Source organism: Drosophila mauritiana, chromosome 3L, assembly GCF_004382145.1.
Source record: "Drosophila mauritiana strain mau12 chromosome 3L, ASM438214v1, whole genome shotgun sequence".
Lineage (NCBI taxonomy): Eukaryota > Metazoa > Arthropoda > Insecta > Diptera > Drosophilidae > Drosophila > Drosophila mauritiana.
Genome location: NC_046669.1, coordinates 5872509 through 5891870, shown reverse-complemented (window position 1 = coordinate 5891870; position 19362 = coordinate 5872509). Strand labels below are relative to the sequence as shown.

The 19362-nt window shown below is 44.8% G+C and overlaps 5 protein-coding genes and 2 pseudogenes across 5 annotated transcripts; 3 read left to right on the top strand and 4 right to left on the bottom strand.

Moving 5' to 3' along the window:
* Window positions 1-960: 960 nt before the first annotated feature.
* Window positions 961-5851, bottom strand: LOC117139212 (transmembrane protease serine 9-like). The gene is made up of 5 exons (XM_033301389.1): window positions 5568-5851; window positions 4959-5510; window positions 3106-3994; window positions 1643-1932; window positions 961-1565 (listed from the first exon to the last, which is right to left on the bottom strand). Exons 1-5 carry the CDS (start codon window positions 5825-5827, stop codon window positions 1007-1009), a joined length of 2550 nt encoding a protein of 849 aa, XP_033157280.1. The 5' UTR covers window positions 5828-5851; the 3' UTR covers window positions 961-1006.
* LOC117140664 (brachyurin) lies at window positions 2980-3987 on the bottom strand. Its single transcript, XM_033303711.1, has one exon. The coding sequence runs from the start codon at window positions 3985-3987 to the stop codon at window positions 3028-3030; it is 960 nt and encodes a 319-aa protein (XP_033159602.1). The 3' UTR covers window positions 2980-3027.
* Window positions 5852-6455: 604 nt separating the features above from the next.
* Window positions 6456-7582, top strand: LOC117140665 (serine protease 1-like). The gene is made up of 2 exons (XM_033303712.1): window positions 6456-6729; window positions 6789-7582. The coding sequence occupies exons 1-2, from the start codon at window positions 6470-6472 to the stop codon at window positions 7345-7347; spliced, it is 819 nt and encodes a 272-aa protein (XP_033159603.1). The 5' UTR covers window positions 6456-6469; the 3' UTR covers window positions 7348-7582.
* Window positions 7576-8505, bottom strand: LOC117140666 (serine protease 1-like). Its single transcript, XM_033303713.1, has 2 exons — window positions 8241-8505; window positions 7576-8182 (listed from the first exon to the last, which is right to left on the bottom strand). The coding sequence occupies exons 1-2, from the start codon at window positions 8498-8500 to the stop codon at window positions 7624-7626; spliced, it is 819 nt and encodes a 272-aa protein (XP_033159604.1). The 5' UTR covers window positions 8501-8505; the 3' UTR covers window positions 7576-7623.
* A 607-nt stretch (window positions 8506-9112) lies between these two features.
* On the top strand, window positions 9113-9978 carry LOC117139211 (annotated as a pseudogene).
* A 619-nt stretch (window positions 9979-10597) lies between these two features.
* Window positions 10598-11948, bottom strand: LOC117139818 (annotated as a pseudogene).
* LOC117139205 (serine protease 1-like) lies at window positions 11889-12776 on the top strand. Its single transcript, XM_033301376.1, has 2 exons — window positions 11889-12153; window positions 12218-12776. The coding sequence occupies exons 1-2, from the start codon at window positions 11894-11896 to the stop codon at window positions 12774-12776; spliced, it is 819 nt and encodes a 272-aa protein (XP_033157267.1). The 5' UTR covers window positions 11889-11893.
* Window positions 12777-19362: the final 6586 nt, after the last annotated feature.

Here is a 19362-nt window from a genome sequence, read left to right as displayed (position 1 = left end):
GCATTGCGACTGGCAAAAGTGGATTTTAAATAAAAAACTTTGGCCATAAACACTCGTTGTCCGCTTTCCGGGTTGACATTTTAACTAACTTTGCCCACATATGCACACATACCCATAGTGACAGCCATAGTAACTTCTGCGTTTTTTATTTCGGCTGACTATGTATGATATTTTGTCATATCTAAACCACAGAATACGAGTGCAGGAAACTTTTTGTGCTGTCATAAATTTCCGCAATGCAAACATTTATCAGCCCGACTGGACGGACCCCTTAACCCTCGGCTGGGCGTGGGGGTCTGCCTTTCCACCCGGCATCCACTTTCAAGCTCAGCTGCTGCTATTTTCCCTGACTGACTTTGTTATGTCTCTGGATCGGGATCTGGTTTTTGGTTCCAGTTTCTGTCTCCGTCTCTACTTTTTGTCGCTTTGCCGGCTGGCTCGTGTTGAGTAAATGCTTTTTATGCGGAACCGCAGGACCATCTGGTCCGGACTGGATTTTGTCCACCACCTGCCATCCTTTTGAGATGGGAGGAACCTACACTGTTAGAAACTCGTATGAGAAAGTTCTGGAATTACATTTAATGGGCTGCGTATAAAAGGTGATACATATATGGCAACAATTTTCGTCATTTCTTTAAATGCCTCGTAATAACTCAACTGTTGACATATTGTCTGCGTTTTTCTTTTCAACTTTCACTTGAGCAAAACTTTTCCTCATTGAATTTTTTTCATCTGCTTGCAAACTTTTTAGCTTTTATTGTGTCGCTTGGCAATTTAATGAATTTTAATGAGAACTTACTCGCCGAATGCCAGTAACAGCTTGGCCTTGCATTCAATTTTATTTGTCTTTTATATGATGATTTTTGATTTTAGACATAAGTATAAGTACAAGACGATATGGATTGTTACAATAACCGACGACCCTCCCCCTATAGAGGTATAAAACTTTTGAATTTTTTAGAAATGATTTTTATTTTTAAGCGAAATTTTAGTTCCTGACTCCTTTCTAGATACCAGTCTTAGTCTTGATCCAGTCCAAGTAGCTGGTCACACGAGTGAAGGCAGCGGGGTAGCCCTTCTCGCAACCGGCAGCGGCACCGAATGAGGTCAGACCGATCTGCTCGTTGGACGACTTGAGGACCAGAGGACCGCCGGAGTCACCGTTGCAGGTGGACTTGGAGTTATCGGTCGCGACGCAGAGGGTTGAGTCGGTAACGACCGAGGTGCCGTAGGTTTGGGAGCACTTTGAGTTGGTGATCACAGTCAGGTCGACATACTGAAGATTGGTAGCCACACTACTGGAGGCGTCACTGGTGCGTCCCCATCCGGAGGCGACAGCGACGTCACCGACGAAGGTCGAGTAGGAGTTGGCGATGCTTGGCAGCTTGACGGCGGAGATCCTGCTGCTGGAGGAGGTGGCGGGGATCTTGATCAGGGAGATGTCGTTGCGCAGGTTAGCGCTGTTCCAGCCGGAGTGGATGATGATGTCGGAGCTGGACACGGTGTGGGTGATCTCGGCGGAGGTGCGCACGGTGGCGCCCAAGTAGACGGTCACGGACTGAACTCTGCGATAAATCAAACATACAATTGGTTAGGACATTGGTTCCAAGACATTTTCGGCTTTCCTTCAAGGGACTCTCACCCATCGGTACAGTGAGCAGCGGTCAGGACCCAGGTGCTGCCGATCAGGGAACCACCGCACCAGGCGCTGGACAGAGCACTCAGCTTCAGGGAAAGTCCCACCTGGTAGGGGAACTGGCCGACGGCGGCGTTGCTTCCTCCGGTGATGCGACCTTCAATGTCACCAACCACGGGCATCTCGCGGCTGCGGTGACGCAGCTCCGGCTCGGGGAAAGCGGAGGCGGCCACAGCCAGGGCAAGGATGATCAGGAACTTCATCTTGGGAATTGTTGCTTGTTCAGTTAAGGGAACTCAACTGTTTGGCCAAGGCCCAGCTGGGGTCTTTTATACTGGCCAAGACGCGTCTGCGATTGGGTTGCAATTCAGAAATAGAGCTGTCCCGATTAGATAGGACCACTAAAGTCGGTTCGAACTACCTTATCTGTTAAGATTTTGTGCCGAAGATATGAATGAATGAACTTCAGCCACACGGTCGCCAAAATTACTTTCCCAATCCAAGAGTATTAATCCCGATACGGATCTAATCAGGGCTATGGGCCTCGAGTGGATTTCTAGATCGAGCCGCTGCGATGCCAAATGCCTAGCATGGGGTTGCTAATTAATTTGATTAGTTTTACACATACGCGATATATACATAACTATATAGTGCAATACAAAATTGGCAAAGGTTTGCTTTGCTCTTCAGCGTATCTTAAAATTCCCATGGTAGTCGAGTGCTATCTTATCGCCTGTCTATAGGGTGAGAAGCAGTAAGCCCACAGTTTAGTTGGGTTTGTTTACCTTCGATAAAGGTCAAGGAGTGGGACGTGAGTTGGTCAAGACTGCTTAAACTTCATAGGAAAGGAAATAATACCGCCGTCTAACAATTGCGTATCTGGATTCTCTTCGATTACAAACACGCAAATTTCAGTTGTTTTCGCAACCGCAGCCTTCTTTATCAGCGAATGCCGCGTGATTTTATGACGCGTTCAACCGACCACATCACTGCGGTTAATAGCCAATTCAGATGGCCAATTGAAGGCGATTAGCGGGAGGAGGCGCTGCGGTTTGTACCCAATATGCCCTCACCAAAAACGGACACTCAACCCAATGATTTCAATTTCACTGGCGATTCATCAGCAATTTCCATGAAAATGTTATTTTTCTTTTGTGCCCTTATGGAGCTCCCCAAATTGACTTGGTCTGCTGTAATCCCGAAATGTTTATTGTTATTTATCGGCAACAATTTCCATTCAAGGGAAAACATCCACCCATAAAATGGACCATTTTCACCTTCCCTTCTCGACAGAAGAACCTGTTTCGGTTTCATTGCTCAAATTGGTTTTATTGTCTGGACCGACTATATTATTTAGCAATTAATGGGCTGCAATTAGGCGTTAATTGCATTTAGTTGGTCATTGCCATTTGCTGTCGGATCCATGGCAAATATGCGGTTATCCTGGTGTAGACAGTGGGCCCTCCTACCTCGCATCCTTGGGCACTGCCGAACGAGGTGACCCCAATCAGGTAGCTGACATTGTGCCAGTGGTACACCACGGGGCCACCGGAGTCGCCATTGCAGGCACCACGTCCATTGCTTCCATCGGTGCACAGGTGGCGTCGCTGGCTAACCAATCCTAGCAGGAAATAGCAGATGCAGCGTTCCTGATCGATCACCTCCGTATCCAAGTATTGTAGAAGTCGCGTCCGTTTGTCGGTTGAATCTCCCAAGTAACCCCAGCCAGATAGGGTCACCACTTTGCCTACCAGAAAGTTCTGTTGCATGAACTCCCCAGCCAACTCAATGGGCTGCACTTGTTCTGAAGTTCTCACTTTTCTTGGCAGTCGTATTAAAGCCAAGTCACTATATCCCCCAAAGCCCAAGTAATCAGGATAAATTATAAAATCTCTATGCGTGACTTGTAACTCCTCCACGGAGTCTTCTACATCGGCAAATACGGTGGCGCCCGTGTAAATCTTTGCAGCTATGGCGTCGGTTAGACAATGGGCTGCAGTCAAAATAAACTGAAGAGTGATAAGGGAACCACCGCACTTGACCAGATCTGCGCCACTGAGCTGAATCACCAGACCCACTTGATAGGGAAACATGCCGCGCGTGGCCAATTCTCCGCCAGCTATTCGAGTTCTTACGGCAGCGGTTTGATTACCTTCCATCTCGAATTTTTCGCAGCGAAGTCGAAAGTTCTCGTATCCAAGCTGCCAACGTCTCTCTATTATTGCATCATCATCGTCCGGAGACTCCTCTTTGGGGTGCTCAAAACTATACTGCCAAGGCTCACTTGATTTAACTAGTGTGGATGATAGAAGTAGCAGGAAGAAAGTACTTGTAGCCTGGTATTGCGTCATCCTATCACTACGGAATTAAAAAAATAATATGGAGAATACCCTGTTATTGCATTCTATACTATATCTTTTAAATGTAATATTCCTTTTTCTGATCAACTTCATAGAATAGCCCTTAAATATGTGTATAGGAAACTCTATTCATTATGTTAAATGAAATTTATGAATGAATTGCCATATAATTTACATGTAATATATATATCTGATGTTCCTCGTAATGAGTTAGTCCAAGTTCAGGTCTGAGTGGTCTCTTCACGTGAAGTACTGGGCTTGTTGTTGTTTTAGCTGGAGTTTTTATAGTCAGCGATTGTGGCATCGGCATTGCGTCATCGACTTGGATACGGCACGTGTCCGCATCGCTTGTTAATTGAATTTGCTTGGGCCGAGTGCAAATTATACGGAGACGGGAGGAGCAGCAGATGTTTGGCATTCAATTCCTCCAGCTAACGTGTAATTGCCGCACGTTTTAGCGATTATGTTGCTTAGGCTAGACCTTCGTCCCACTTTGGCATACTGCATTTCCCTTAATTGCTTTCGAACCCCCCATTGCACGATTTCAGTCTTAGCCCCCAACATTAGCCAGAATGTCTGGGTCGCGGTCTCCGTATATTTATTGACTGTCGTTTTATCAACGCTTAGTTTATTACTTGTTTAATTTACTGCACACCTTCCCCTGCATTTCGACACATGAAAGGCCATTGATAATTTTCCTGCAGTTGAATGGCTTTGGGGTTTTACAATCCAAGGCCCCATTTTCGTCACCGATCATAAAGTACCCACTTTGGCGATATCAAAAGCCATAAGTGTATTTGGTTTGTATATAAGAGTTATTATGAAATCTGATTCATTAAACGATTAGAGAGTAGATCTCAATCTCCAGACATTATTTAAAAGGCTCAATCATGTGTAAAATCATGACTATGGTTTTATTTATAAAAATATTTTGCAGTTTTCATATTTCGTACTTCAACACTTAGATACCGGTAATTGCCTTAATCCAATCGCGGAAGTAAGTGATACGGGTGAAAGCAGCTGGTAAGCCAGACTCGCAACCATCAGCGGATCCAAAGGAGGTGGCACCGATGAGGACACCATCGAGAACCAATGGGCCGCCGGAATCACCCTGGCAGGTGGAGGACTTGTTGGGGGTGCCAACGCAGAGGACCCGGCTGGTCACGATCAGGCTTCCGAAGGTATTCTGGCACACGGCGTTGGAGATGACGGTAAGGTCCACGTACTGCAGATCGCTAGCCACGGAGTTGGCGCTGTCGGAGGTGAGACCCCATCCGGAGGCAACAGCGGTCTTTCCCTCGTAGGTGGAGTAGCTGCTGGAGACGGCGGGCAGGTTGATCTTGTTCACGGAAGCCGAGAAGGACACGGACGAAGTCTGGATCAGGGAGATGTCGTTGCGGATAGTCAGAGCTAGGTAGCTCTCGTGCTGCCTGAATTTCGAGGCGCTGACGACTTGGGTGAACTCGGGACTAGTACGGACAGTGGCACCGTAGTAGATGGTCACGGAAGCGGCACTACATTGGAAATATTCTCATTAGTTCTGTTTTTTGTAGGAAGGAAAATGCACTTACCCGTCGGTACAGTGAGCAGCAGTCAGCACCCACTCGTTGCCGATGATGGAGCCACCGCACCACCAACTGCCAGCAGAGCTGGAGAAACTAAGTCCCACCTGGTAGGGGAACTGGCCGGCAACGGCGTCCTTGCCGTTGGTGATGCGACCGGTGATGGATGGGGTCGAGACCCTGTCGCGGGGATGCACAGGGGCGACATTGGGCAGGAGCCCAGCGGAGGCGGAGGCCAGAGCCAGAACCAAAACTACGAAAACCTTCATGCTGATGGGTGCTCCAACTATGAGTGATTTTACCTTTCCAACGCGGCCTCTTTTATACTCAGCCTGAGGAATCTTATCTGCATAGATGGCTGGGCAAGTCCACTTAAATGTTCTGATTAAGGGTCGCAAAAACTTATTTTGGTTTATTTTATGGCGCTTTTGTAAAAGTATTCTGCTTGATAAGATATTAATGTAGCTACTAGCATTTATTTCTTGATCACAAATTAGGGACATTCAAATTGTGCGAATAAAAGATAATTACTTCGGTAGCATTACCACTCAATAATAGTGTGCTTTTGTTTTGCTAGTTTGGATTTGCTTGGTTAAAAACAATTATTTATTACTTATCAATATTTCTTTATCTTAACTGCCTATTTACGTCGTAACTTATAAAGTAAGCCATAAATATTAGGACTTAATAAAAAGATCCAATAGCAAACAATTGCTTTTATTTTATTTAATTCTTGGTAAATTGAAAACAATTTTGCCTTAATGATGTAAGGTACAGTTGTCTTAAGACCTTATAAGCCCCATAAATGGTTAAAGATTTACAATTCTGTTGTTACCCTGCTGATTGAAAGACAATATAAAATGATCCTCAATACCAGAAACTGCTCACTCTCTAAAGTGTATTCGATCCAGATGAATGTTTTTGTTGTTTTGGTCTTGGCAATTGCCACCGTTACTGCTGATATCCTGCCCCAGGACACTCCAGAACATCCCCGTGATAGCGTAGCTGTTCCGTCCATAGATGGTCGCATTACCAATGGAAACAAGGCAGCCGCTAACCAGTTTCCCTACCAGGTGGGACTCAGTTTTAAAGGCTCGGCTGGCAGTTGGTGGTGCGGTGGTTCAATAATAGCGAATACATGGGTTGTAACTGCTGCCCATTGCACCAAAGGGTGAGTAATTTTTCTAAAAATCGATAATGGAACTCCAAATTTAAGATTTACTCGGTTAGAGCCTCTTCCGTGACCATCTACTATGGATCCACCGTTCGCACCAGTGCCAAACTAAAGAAAACGGTCTCCAGCTCCAAGTTTGTGCAGCATGCCAGCTACAATGCGGCCACTTTGCGCAACGACATCTCCCTGATCAAGACTCCATCCGTGACTTTTACGGCTTCCATAAATAAGATTGCCCTGCCCGCCATCGCCAGCAGCTACTCCACCTACGCCGGACAGACTGCAGTGGCTTCCGGATGGGGTAGGACCTCCGATTCCAGCACTGCCGTTGCCGCGAACCTTCAATACGCAGAATTTCAGGTCATTACCAATGCTGTGTGTCAGCAGACCTATGGGTCATCTGTGGTTACCAGTGGAGTGATCTGCGTATCCTCAATCAACAAGAAGTCGACCTGTCAGGGCGATTCGGGCGGTCCGTTGGCTGTGAACAATAGACTAATTGGTGTGACCTCGTTTGTGTCCTCCAAGGGATGTGAGAAAAATGCGCCTGCTGGTTTCACCCGCGTCACCAGCTATCTGGATTGGATCAAGAACCAGTCCGGCGTGTTTTATTAGCCAAAATCAGCCAAGCAGTCCAGTTTTCATATTCGTGAAAAGAATTTCCTATTTTTAAGCGGCTATTGGAATGAACTCAACTGCGCAATCCGAATTGTAACTGATTATGTTTTTTATGTTGGACATACCCTTATCTTGTTCTTATCTAAAACAAATATGTTGTGTATTAATTACGTAATAAGGAACCTTTTTATTCATTGCATACAAACAAATATAAAAGCATTTTAGAACGTTATTTTATTATTGTGGAAAATATTACAATATGGGATATGTCCCTTAAGCGAAAACTCCGGAGTTCGCCTTGATCCAGTCCAAGTAGCTGGTCACGCGAGTAAAAGCAGCTGGCTCGCCAACCTGGCAGCCATCGGGTGAGCCAAAGGAAGTGATTCCTATTAGAGTTCCGTTCAAGGCAAGGGGGCCGCCAGAATCACCCTGACAGGTCGATGTTCCCTTGGGAGTGGCAACGCAAATGACCTTGCTGGTCACAATTAGGCTATTGAAGGCTTTTTGGCACACGGAGTTTTCAATAACCGTCAGTTTGGTGTACTGCAGGTCCTTAGCCACGCCGGTTTCGCAGTCCGAGATCCTGCCCCATCCGGAGGCAACAGCGGTTTGGCCCACGTAGGTGGAGTAGTTCGTGGCGATGGCGGGCAGGGATATCTTGTTGACGGAAGCCGAGAAGGTTACGGATGGGGTCTTGATCAGGGAGATATCGTTGCGCACGGTCAAGGAGACATAGTTGGCGTGCTGGATCCAGTCGGAGCTGGAAACGGTGTGGGTGAACTGCGGCTTGGTACGGACGGTAGCTCCGTAGTAGATGGTCACGGAGGAGGCACTGAAAAACACAAAAACTAATAATCTAAATTTCACGGATCGGGGTCATTTCAACTTACCCTTTGGTGCAGTGAGCTGCTGTGAGCACCCAGGTGTTGTTGATGATGGAACCCCCGCACCACCAGCTGCTCTCAGTTCCGATGAAGCTGAGCCCCACCTGGTACGGGAACTGGTCGTCCACAGCGTCCTTGCCATTCGTAATGCGACCATTGATCGAAGGAACTACTGTCCTATCACGAGGATGCAGAGGAGCGATCTGGGGCAGCAGACCAGCGGAGGCAGAGGCGATGGCCAGAACTAAGACAATAAAGACCTTCATACTGATGGTTGATCGTTCAATTAATGATTTCCCTCACTAGGCAGGTCTGTTTTATACCTGACCTAAAGGGTCTTATCTGGGCGATCGCTGGGCAAATTCCCATCAGATAGTATTTGCAGAATTTTGTTTTGGGAAAATCCAAGCGCATAGAAACCACCTTACAGTAATTCAAAAATCATTATTTTATTACCAATTTTAAATATATACATTATGATAAAGAAGTTTGTAAGTAAAATATCCTTAAATAAATAAAGGAATCATATTAAATTAATGAAGTAAATAGAATTGCCAATGATCCCCCATCAGAAATGCAACATCTTCAAAGATCATAAAAAATATCCATAAGATACACATTTAGTAAAATGTATCTGTATGTATTACTAGTGATTCTAGATGAGCCTTTTTATAAATTTGAAAATAATATTTATTATTATTATTACTTGAAATTACAACGCCAAGCGAAATGGGAATTTCCACAAATGAAACTTCTGACTTAGCCATAATTTAAAATCAACTTAATCGCATGGGGTTTTGCCCATTGATTTTGATAACACAACCAAAAGGTATATAAGCCAGATTATGTAATCACCATTAGTTAAACTAGCTATCACCATGAAGGTCTTTCTTGTCTTTGCTTTGGCTATTGCCTTCGTTTCTGCTGGAGTCCTACCCCAGGACAATCCCGTGCATCCTCGTGACCTTGATATCAATGGTAGGATTACGAACGGCAAAAACGCAGCTGAGAACCAGTTTCCCTACCAGGTGGGACTCAGTTTCTCCAGCTCATCTGGCAGTTGGTGGTGTGGAGGGTCCATTATGGCTAACATGACGTCCTGACAGCCGCTCATTGCACTGATGGGTGAGTATCCCTGACGGCTTTTCTAAAATACTTTTAGACTTTTACAATCCTTGTGCCCAGATCCTCTTCGGTAAAGGTCTACTATGGTTCCACCGTTCGCACCAGTCCGAAATTGACCCACACCGTGTCTAGCTCCAACTTCGTGCAGCACGCCGGCTACAACTCGGCCACCCTGAAGAACGACATTTCCCTGATCAAGACGCCATCGGTTACCTTCACGGCTTCCATCAACAGGATTGCCCTGCCTGCCATCGCCAGCAGTTACTCTACCTACGCTGGACAGACCGCAGTGGCCTCCGGATGGGGTAGGACCTCCGATTCCGCTACTGCTGTGGCCACGAAGCTGCAGTACGCCGATCTGAAGGTCATTGACAATTCTGTGTGCCAGCAGTTTTACGGAAGCTCCACGGTCACCAGCGGAGTCATCTGCGTTGCCTCAGTGAACGAGGTCTCCACGTGCCAGGGTGATTCCGGCGGTCCTTTGGCCTTGGGCAGCAAACTGATTGGTGTTACCTCTTTCGTTTATGCCAAGGGCTGTGAGAAGAATGCACCTGCTGGTTTCACTCGCGTCACCAGTTACCTGGATTGGATCAAGAACGATTCAGGAGTATATGCTTAGAGAAAACTCTGTTTGACTTATACTAATAAATCATATTTGCAAGACAATGTGGCTACTAGTTTTACCTTTTAAATCGGGAAGGGTAATTAATTTTAATATTGGCCATTTTAATAAGCATAGCCTCTATTTGCTAATATATTGATATTCAATATTTCGCAAAAAGAATTGTTCAAAATCACTTTATTAAGTTTTTTAGCTTTTCCAATATTTCTATCCGCATTACATTTTTTTTTTTTTTTAATTATTATTTATTAAGTGAAGAATCCGCACATCATAATATTGTATCTAAGCATCACAGGGTGGAGAAATATTCTTAGGAATTACCAAACACTATATTTAAATAAATAACCGCATTACTATGGAATTACATATTAAAACATACGATTTTACAACATATATAAAATTTGTTATAGCATTCCACATTACATTTTTTGTAAGGTATCTTAAATTATATAATATCCTAATATGGAAGCTGCTAAATTATGATAAGCTTCGCATTTATAATAATAATTATGTATATTCCACTTGATATATCCCCCAAATATTTTAATTGATAACAGACTGTAAATTTTTCGAAAAGAAAATGCTAAACTAATTTGCTTTTGTTATTGCTTTTTATTTAATGAGCCGAGTTAAAAACTTGGTTACATTGAAATAAACTCCTTAAGCGGAAACTCCGGAGTTGTTCTTGATCCAGTCCAAGTAGCTGGTGACTCGGGTGAATCCTGCTGGTGCTCCAATCTCGCAGCCATCGATAGATCCAAAGGAGGTGACACCGATCAGAACGTCGTCCAAAACCAATGGGCCGCCGGAATCACCACCGCAGATGGAGGTGCGATTGACACCATCCACACAGATAACACGGCTGGTCACCACCAAGCTGCCATAGGTCTCCTGGCACACGGAGTTGGAAATGACCGTGAGATCAGCGTACTGCAGATCCCGGGCCACCGAGGACGAGGTGTCGGAGGTCAGTCCCCATCCGGAGGCGAGGTGGAATAGCTGCTGGCGATAGCTGGAATGGCGATCTTGTTGACGGAGGACGAGAAAGTCACGGATGGTGTCTTGATCAGGGATATATCGTTGCGAAGGGTCACGGAGACATAGCTGGCATGCTGGATCCAGTTCGAGCTGGAGACGGTGTGGGTGAACTTGGGGCTGGTGCGAACGGTAGCTCCATAGTAGACGGTCACGGAGGAGGCACTATAAAATGTAACAATAAATATACAGGAATGATTTTTCTGGAGGTCGTTATCCAATTTTACCCGCTAGTGCAGTGCGCTGCAGTCAGAACCCAGGAGTTGTCGATGATGGAGCCACCGCACCACCAACTGCCCTCCGCTCCGATGAAGCTGAGTCCCACCTGGTAGGGGAACTGGTCCGCCACAGCGTTCTTGCCGTTGGTAATGCGACCAGTAATAGATGGTGTCGATGTCCTGTCACGAGGACGCACAGGCAGAGCCTGTGGCACAAGTCCAGCGGACACGGAGGCAAGAGCCAAAGCCAAAACTACGAAAACCTTCATGATGATCAACAAGAAATGAATGAATTTTCTTTACAAACTATGGCTGTTTTATACCAGTCTTATATCGTCTTATCTTCATCAGTCCATGGGAAAAGCCCTTACCTGTGTGGGGAAAATCCCTATCAGCTAAATCCATTCGTTGACGTATTGCAGTGTGAGTGAACTTTATCAATATAATTGTACTATGCATTTAATAGCATTGACTTATCCTTTGAAGTCAAAGTTAGGCAAGGGATTTTCACCAAGCAAGCAGATTAAGACCATAATTCAAAGTCGAGTTAGTTTACTTGGGATTCGCCCAAGGTGTCATAATGATAAGATTCTTGAGGATGGTGTATAAAAGCCTCAATTATCAGAAGCAAGACATTCATTAACCATACAACGATCAGTATGAGGGTCCTCGTAGTTTTGGTTCTGTCCATCGCCGCTGCATCCGCTGGGCTCCTGCCCCAGATCGCGCCTGTGCATCCTCGAGACAGGATCACAAAACCAACCATCAATGGACGCATAACAAACGGAAAGAATGCAGTTGAGAATCAGTTCCCCTACCAAGTGGGACTAAGCTTCATCGGGTTGAAGGGAAGCTGGTGGTGCGGTGGCTCCATCATCGACAACTCCTGGGTGCTCACCGCTGCTCATTGTACCGCCGGGTAAGATTTCTTTCCTATAATCCAGGGAACGACAAAGTCATTTGGAACAACTTTCTTCCTCCAGTGCCTCATATGTAACCGTCTACTATGGAGCGACCGTCCGATCTAGTCCCCAGTTCACCCAGACTGTCTCCAAGTCCGACTGGATCCAGCATGCCAACTATGTTTCCAAGACTGTTAGCAACGACATTGCCCTGATCAAGACTTCACCCGTGTCCTTCTCGGCTTCCGTGAACAAGATCAACCTGCCCGCCATCGCCAGTAGCTACTCCACCTACGTGGGAGAGACCGCAGTTGCCTCCGGTTGGGGAAGGACCGCCGATACGGAAACCGGAGCTACCAAGAATCTGCAGTTCGCTGACCTGACCGTTATTCCCAACTCCGTGTGCCAGAAGACCTACGGATATTTGGTGGTCACCAGCAAGGTTATCTGCGTCGACACATCCAATGCCATCTCCACCTGCCAGGGTGATTCTGGTGGTCCCTTGGCTCTGGATGGTACTATAATTGGAATTACTTCCTTTGGAGCTGAGGACGGCTGTGAGATTGGTCTTCCAGCTGCTTTTACCAGGGTAACCAGCTACTTGGATTGGATCCAGGACAATTCCGGCATCGTTGCTTAGAAGAGATAAAAAACTATAATTGTTTCCGATAATGAAAAAATACCAATTAAATGTTTAATTTGATTTGCAAGCTAAAATGATTTTCAAGCTAAAATTGATTATTTTTCTACAACAAATCTACTAATTACGTTTACCAGGGGTATGTCCCCTGGCAAACGATTAAGCTTCCGGAACTGGTGGGCTAAGTAGAAAGCTAAAATCCGTATCAATAAAAATCTGTATTGGTTATCAATTGGATTGTGAAATTTCAAGTGGGTAATACCCGAAATTAATGTTATCTTATCTTGGGAAAATACATAGCGATTTCTTCTGGGAATTTCCACTTGGAATTAGATTTGCTTGATATAATAATTGAACGTTAATAATGTCTATAAACCTTAAGAGGTGATTTTAACTTTTTCACTGGTGTTTGATCATTGTGTTATCAAAATCTGTTGGCAGCTATTCGATGTTATTATACAAGTTACACTATTCTTTGAATTGTTTTACAAACTTCTATAATACAGTATTGACTAGACTGATATTTCTTGTGTTCTCCATTTGCAAACGGAAATGGTCGCCGAGCACTTCAGTATTGTTTGACTTCCATCCAATGGCGGCCGCATCATCGAACTTTTGTTTGCTTTTTGTTCAATTTTTATTAGATACCATTTGTTTGCGTGCCTTGACTGTTTTGCTACTTGAGCCGAAGCTCCGAGGTTCGAGCTCTGTTTTTATGTTTATGCGGAAATCTGCAGAAATTGTGTCAATATCAATAAAATTAGATTAGTATCGACGAGGACGACGCCGACAAACAAGCAACCGAAGTGTGGCAGGCAACAAATAAAGTCCCTTCCCCTTCGCCTGCCGCCCACTTCCGTCCTTAAGCCAATTTCATGTGTTGTGGGCTGCTTCCGTTTTCGGGCTCACTTCCGGCCCACTTCCTTTGGCTGTGTGTGAGTGGGTGTGTGGGTGTGTGTATGTGACAACTGTTTAAATGCCTTGAAATTGTTGCAATTTTGATCCGTCCCAATTGGGTAAAGTTTTCGGTGGGCACAAAAGCATAGGGCCCCACTTAATCTCAGTTAATTTTCTTAATGGAAAAGTTTTTCTCAGTTCCTTTCATTCATTTTCTCCCTTTTGACTAGGCTCAAAAATTGCTTTTCACTTAATTCTCGTTTCGGGGGTGCTGGTGAATTTTTATGCAGCAACCCAATTTTCATAATGCGCAAATTAGAAAAGTTTTTCGCTTCAAGTTTGCTCTGCGAATTTCTCCTATTGAATTTGCGCTCAACTTAAAGCTGTTTTCCCCTATTGATTTCGCATTCAAAACATTTACGTGGCATTATCGCTGGCTTTTCATTTTCACACTACCCCGCAACAATAAACAACATGAACAATTGTGTCTCCATTTCTCATCTGGTAGCGTAATCTTTTATATAAACACAGCCCTGGCGCTCCAACACTTTCCACTCGATGTCCAACTAAGAAAAACATTTGCACAAGGAGCCCGGCGAATGGCGGGAAAAGCCGGAAAAGTCTGGCAGTGGAGAAAGGAGGTCTTCACTCCGCGCCGACTGAATCACGTGACGAATGATTGAGTGCACTTCTGTGTGCGCTTTTTCACTTAAAATGTGCGATTTCAATCACTAAAAGCAAAGGTACACATCGGAAAATCGAATCAGCCATGGCTGATGGAGTTTCTGGAGTGCTTGCCGCACTGGTTTTTTGCCAGTCGAAGAACCATTAACCGCAAGGTGGGCAAAAACAAAAGACATTCGCAGTGCTTTCAAAACCGGAAGAGGAAGTTGGCAATAAAAACGCTGAAACAAGTTATGTGCAAAATGTCCGGGACACGTGATGGACTTTTCACCTAAAAAAAAAAAAAGGAAAGGAAATACGAGGAGTTAGAATGCCTGAGGACCTCCGCTAAACATTCTGCACATCAAAAACGACGCGCCACTTAACAAATCCCAAGTTGTCGTTGCGTGCCACGTGACTGGCATACAAAGCGGCCAAAGGACTCCTGGCAGGACCCGAAAACAATAGCTCTGCTTTGGTCCGCCGGAATGTTCTTGGACCGCTCGTTACTTTATGGCCAGCCGGCAAAACGCTTTCACGCACGCCCACCCACGCCGCCGCCCCTCTTGTCCAGCTGGCGACCTGCCGCGCTTAATTTCCGCTTGTAATGGACGCACGATAAATCCTGGCAAGCGTTTCCGAATCTTTAGGACTTTCCTCACGCGGCACGCAATCGAAATATATATTTTAGAGACTGCCGACCACTTCACTTGGACTGCTTGTTGCACTCGCCAAGTTTATAAGTTTTATTAAATTTGTAGTATCTCAGTTGGGGTCTGGGGAAAGTATGAGCCGGCTTGGTATTTCATTAGATTGAAAATTAAGTAAATGGAAAATGTTTTTGGAAGTACATATATACTAAGATATAGAGCAGAAATTATAGTTCTTTATTAATCTTCCACCTTACTTATATTCATGAGCAAGAGTTTACTTTAACATTTCCTAAATTCAGAGTCTGCAACTAGAACCCCATTTAGAGACCCATCCTATTCGGTGATTTCAAATCGAAAATCCTTTTAACTTGCAACCGCAATGTGCCAATTGCCAGGGCCATTTTTATTGTCGCCCGTCGTTAGTCAAAGGCTAAAGTCGGTAACAACTATTGCCTGTCTCGTTGGTAGCCCCCCTAAATCCTCGCCATCCCCCTCGAATTTGCACCTGAGTTAGCCCACCTGTGCGTGTCGCCTAAGCCGGCGATAAGGTGAGCACATTTGGAAGGACGAACCGAACCAAACCGAAACGAACCCCTTCGATCCTGAGTCCTGGATCCGTGAGTATCCCGCTTTCGCTACGTGCCTTTCTTTGCGGCTGCGATAAATTGCTATTGGTTTGCAGTTGGGCCAAAAGGTAAAGCTGCTAATTTATTAGCCAAAGCGACAAACAAAGCATAAATAAGCACGGGTTTGGGTTCGCAGTCGTGTATCTGCAGTTGCGGCTGTAACCATCCGTCCGTCTGACCTTAAACATTCGATTTGCTCATGGCCATTTCGGCTTTAATGTGTGTGAAAGTGGCATATAAATTTCAATGGGGCGTAAGGATCCGCTAAGCTCTTGGCTTTCCAGCCATGGGCCACGCCCACCCTTGGGGGGCTCATCTTGTCACTGTGTGTGTGTGCCCGTATGTGTGTGTGAGCCCAACAATGGGAAAGCGACAACGACAACGCATATTCAATAATGTCGCTTTCAACTTTTATGCTTGCAAAATGCAAAAATCTGCAGTCAGAGGAATGGAAAGCGGGCACAGATAGTAAGTTGGCTAAACACATTCATGCATTTTACAATGCTGCCAAAGCCCGTCGGACTAAAGTTCTTGGCTGTGAACAATAGAAAAACGAATTAAACAAAAAAGCCAGGCCAGCGGGAACATTCACATAAGTATATGTTTCTATGGGCACTTGAAGAAATTTCCACAAAAAATGAAAAATATATATTTATAAAATCTGTACGCAATTATACCCGGAAAATTAATTCTTATTGTAACCGAATTTTGATAAATCTAAATATGTTGCAGATGTGTATATTTAATAAGAATATTCACCTTTTTCGTAGTGTACATTTATAATTCGCTTTCCTTTTTTAGTGTGCATGCCACCGTTTGTGGGTGTAGATGTGTGCCACAACAATAAGCAGAAAGGCAGCAGCTGCAACAATGGCGAACAGCAAAAATGAATGCGAGTGCGAATCCAAGGGAATGCGGAGCAGGCTCTGCAAGTCCTCCACTGTTGCTTTTACTGGCTTTTGTTTGCCCCACCACCTCCGACCTGCCACGCTCCCTCCCCCAATCATCCTCCTTGTTATCCAACGCCTCTTTTGGCACCACTCGCCCCGCTCCTTTGTCGCTGCTGCATTAGCCACCATAGTGCATTAATGTTGCACGCTGAGCATGTGTGTATGACTCTAGATGTGCTGGCTTTACTTGGCTTGCGACTCGCAAATAAATGTGGAGCATGCTAAACAGGATCTGATCCGACTTCAGTATCTGATGTGCATAAATGCTGGCCAAATGGATAATCGGTGCCAGTCACGGGGCTGCTGAAATTTGGAAAGGCTATAACTTAAATTCAACTCAGGTTTCAAGACATATATAAAAATAATATCCGATGAAAAATTCCCGCAGATATAGGGTACTGCTTGCCTCGGCTTTGATTTCCACTACTCCCACTTTATGTCCTTTGTTTTATTTTCTTGTATTTTGCACTTTTTCGTGCCTTTTCCGCAGCAGCACTTACAGTTGATCGAACTGTGCCGGCAAAGTGTGTGATTTGGAAAAGTTTCAAGTGGCAGGGCAGCCGTCACAACTCTCTGGCAACTGCAGATTCGCCTCCCGCACCACTCGAAAAATGTGGAATCCTGGTCAATAGCATGCAATTTAGGTTAGGCAAACAGTCAAACAAGAGGGGTCCGGGTAGGGGCGGGCACGGGTTCGGGTCCGGGTGTGGCCAAACATTATGGCATAATCAGCAGGGAACTCATCCACAGGCAGCGTTACTGCGAGTGGGCCACGTTCGCGTCTGCTGCATTCAATTGGCCAACGGCGCTGGGCGAACTCTGTCTGCCAATTGGCCAAAAATGCCACAAAAACATATTTGGCAACGCAGCAACGTCAGCAGCAGGACAAACTGCTCCTGGGTCAATGTTGATGTTGATTTTGGACATGAGAGCCAGCTGCAGCAGCAGCAGCAGCATCAGCACCAGCAGCCGGAGTTTGGGCCATAAAATCAGGCAGTCAATGAGCCAAATAGCCGAAATGGCTGTTATTGTTATTGCCGCAGCCCGGCAAATTAATGAGGTGTCCTATTCGGCCATCAACTCCATGCATAATCGAACTAGGACTTTAGGCTCTCGACCGCAGTTTTGTAATTGAGCCTGTCACTTGTGGGAGGAGCACGATTTTCCCCAAAGCGTTCAAAATTGTGCACATAGCTCACGGACTTTAATTGGGCGTGGCTTTAAAATGTGCAACAAAAATGTTTGGCTAGTGGATCTTAATTAAAGCTAATTCCATTTACTGAATTTGAAATGCTTTTTTTTTTTTGAATATACCATTTTCCCATGGTGGTATAGCAGCAGCAGCTTTAAACACTTTACTTTCCTGTTCTCTTGACAACTTTTTTGAGGATGTTAAAATAAAGCCGCCATGAAAGTGCAGGCAGGCACTATAATCCCGACATAATGTTTAGCATTCTTGTAGTCGCTTTTCATTCCCGACAGTCCCCAGACAATATTTGCATGAAAACTGTTACTGACACTTAAACATATTCCTGCCAAAAAAAAAGGAATGGAGGCTAAGAGCGGGAAAACTTTCTGTCGCTGTCGCTTCCTTTTTATTGTTTTCTGTAATTTTTCGTTGGCTGGCATTGTTGGAGTTTTAATGACGAGCAGGACTGGCAATTGTCGCCTTAATGTCAGCCAAGGCGACAACGTAGACACAGGATGTACGAAACTCTTGGCCCTCTCTGTTGCCGACTTTTTAAGTTTACATTTTTATGCGAATCTCTGGGTCCGACTGCCAAAGATACTTAAAATGCAAGCCCAACAAGTTTTGGACAGGATTGGGATAATGGTTTTAATTTCCAAGCTGGCTCCAGGCACTGAAACCCATTTGAGAATGGTAATCCTGAAAAGTTCCTTTACCTCGGAGTCATAAAGCACTTATAGCTCATACGCCATGTGTTACGCTTTCCAGAGAGGGAAAAAACTTTCAAGGCATTCGCAAACACTCTCACTCTCGGCGGTGTCACAAACATTTTTAATTAGCCTAATGAAAAAGTTGAGACGAAAAGAAAATCCTCTTTTATACTTCTATTATAATATCTGCTGTGGGTTCGGTGGTTCCATTACAAAAGACAACCCGCTGACAAATGAAGAAAACGCAGCGCAAATAAGCAAAGCTATAATTCTCACCATTGTGCAGCTGAAAATGCAAAGGGAAAAGGTTTTCCCGAGCTGTAGAACAAAGAAGGACGACTAATGAAAAGCGCTTGTAGCAAGAGAGCAAAAATCCGAGTAAATATAGGGAAAAGTCTTTTTCGCCATATTTGCCATCGAGAATGTTCAATTAAAAAACTTTTACCATGCAAAGGCAGCAGACGAATGCCTAAGCCACTTACAAATTATAAGCTTCCCGTCCCAAACAGCAGCCCTTGCGCCGTATATAATTGATTTTCGACGTCTTCTGTTTGTTGTTCCACTCGACCACTTTGGCTTATTAAATATTTAAGAGGCAAATTGTCAAAAACATCCAACTGAATGACAGGCCATCCCCGCAGATTTCTTCCCCCGTTCTTCTCCTGCCAGTTTGTTTGTGCCACAATAATTGACAAATAAAGTGAAAAAGCAGGGAAAAGTTCTCTCCAAGTCTTTTCCTCATGAATACTTCAGGCCTGAAGTCTACGATTTGGCGGGTGTGGGCGGCATGGTGACAACTTCTTTGGCAATTTTCGAATTATTTAAATGACAGCCATTTCTTTTTTATTTGGCCTTTACTTTTATTTCATTTGCGCGCGCCTTCGTGTGTAGCGATGCC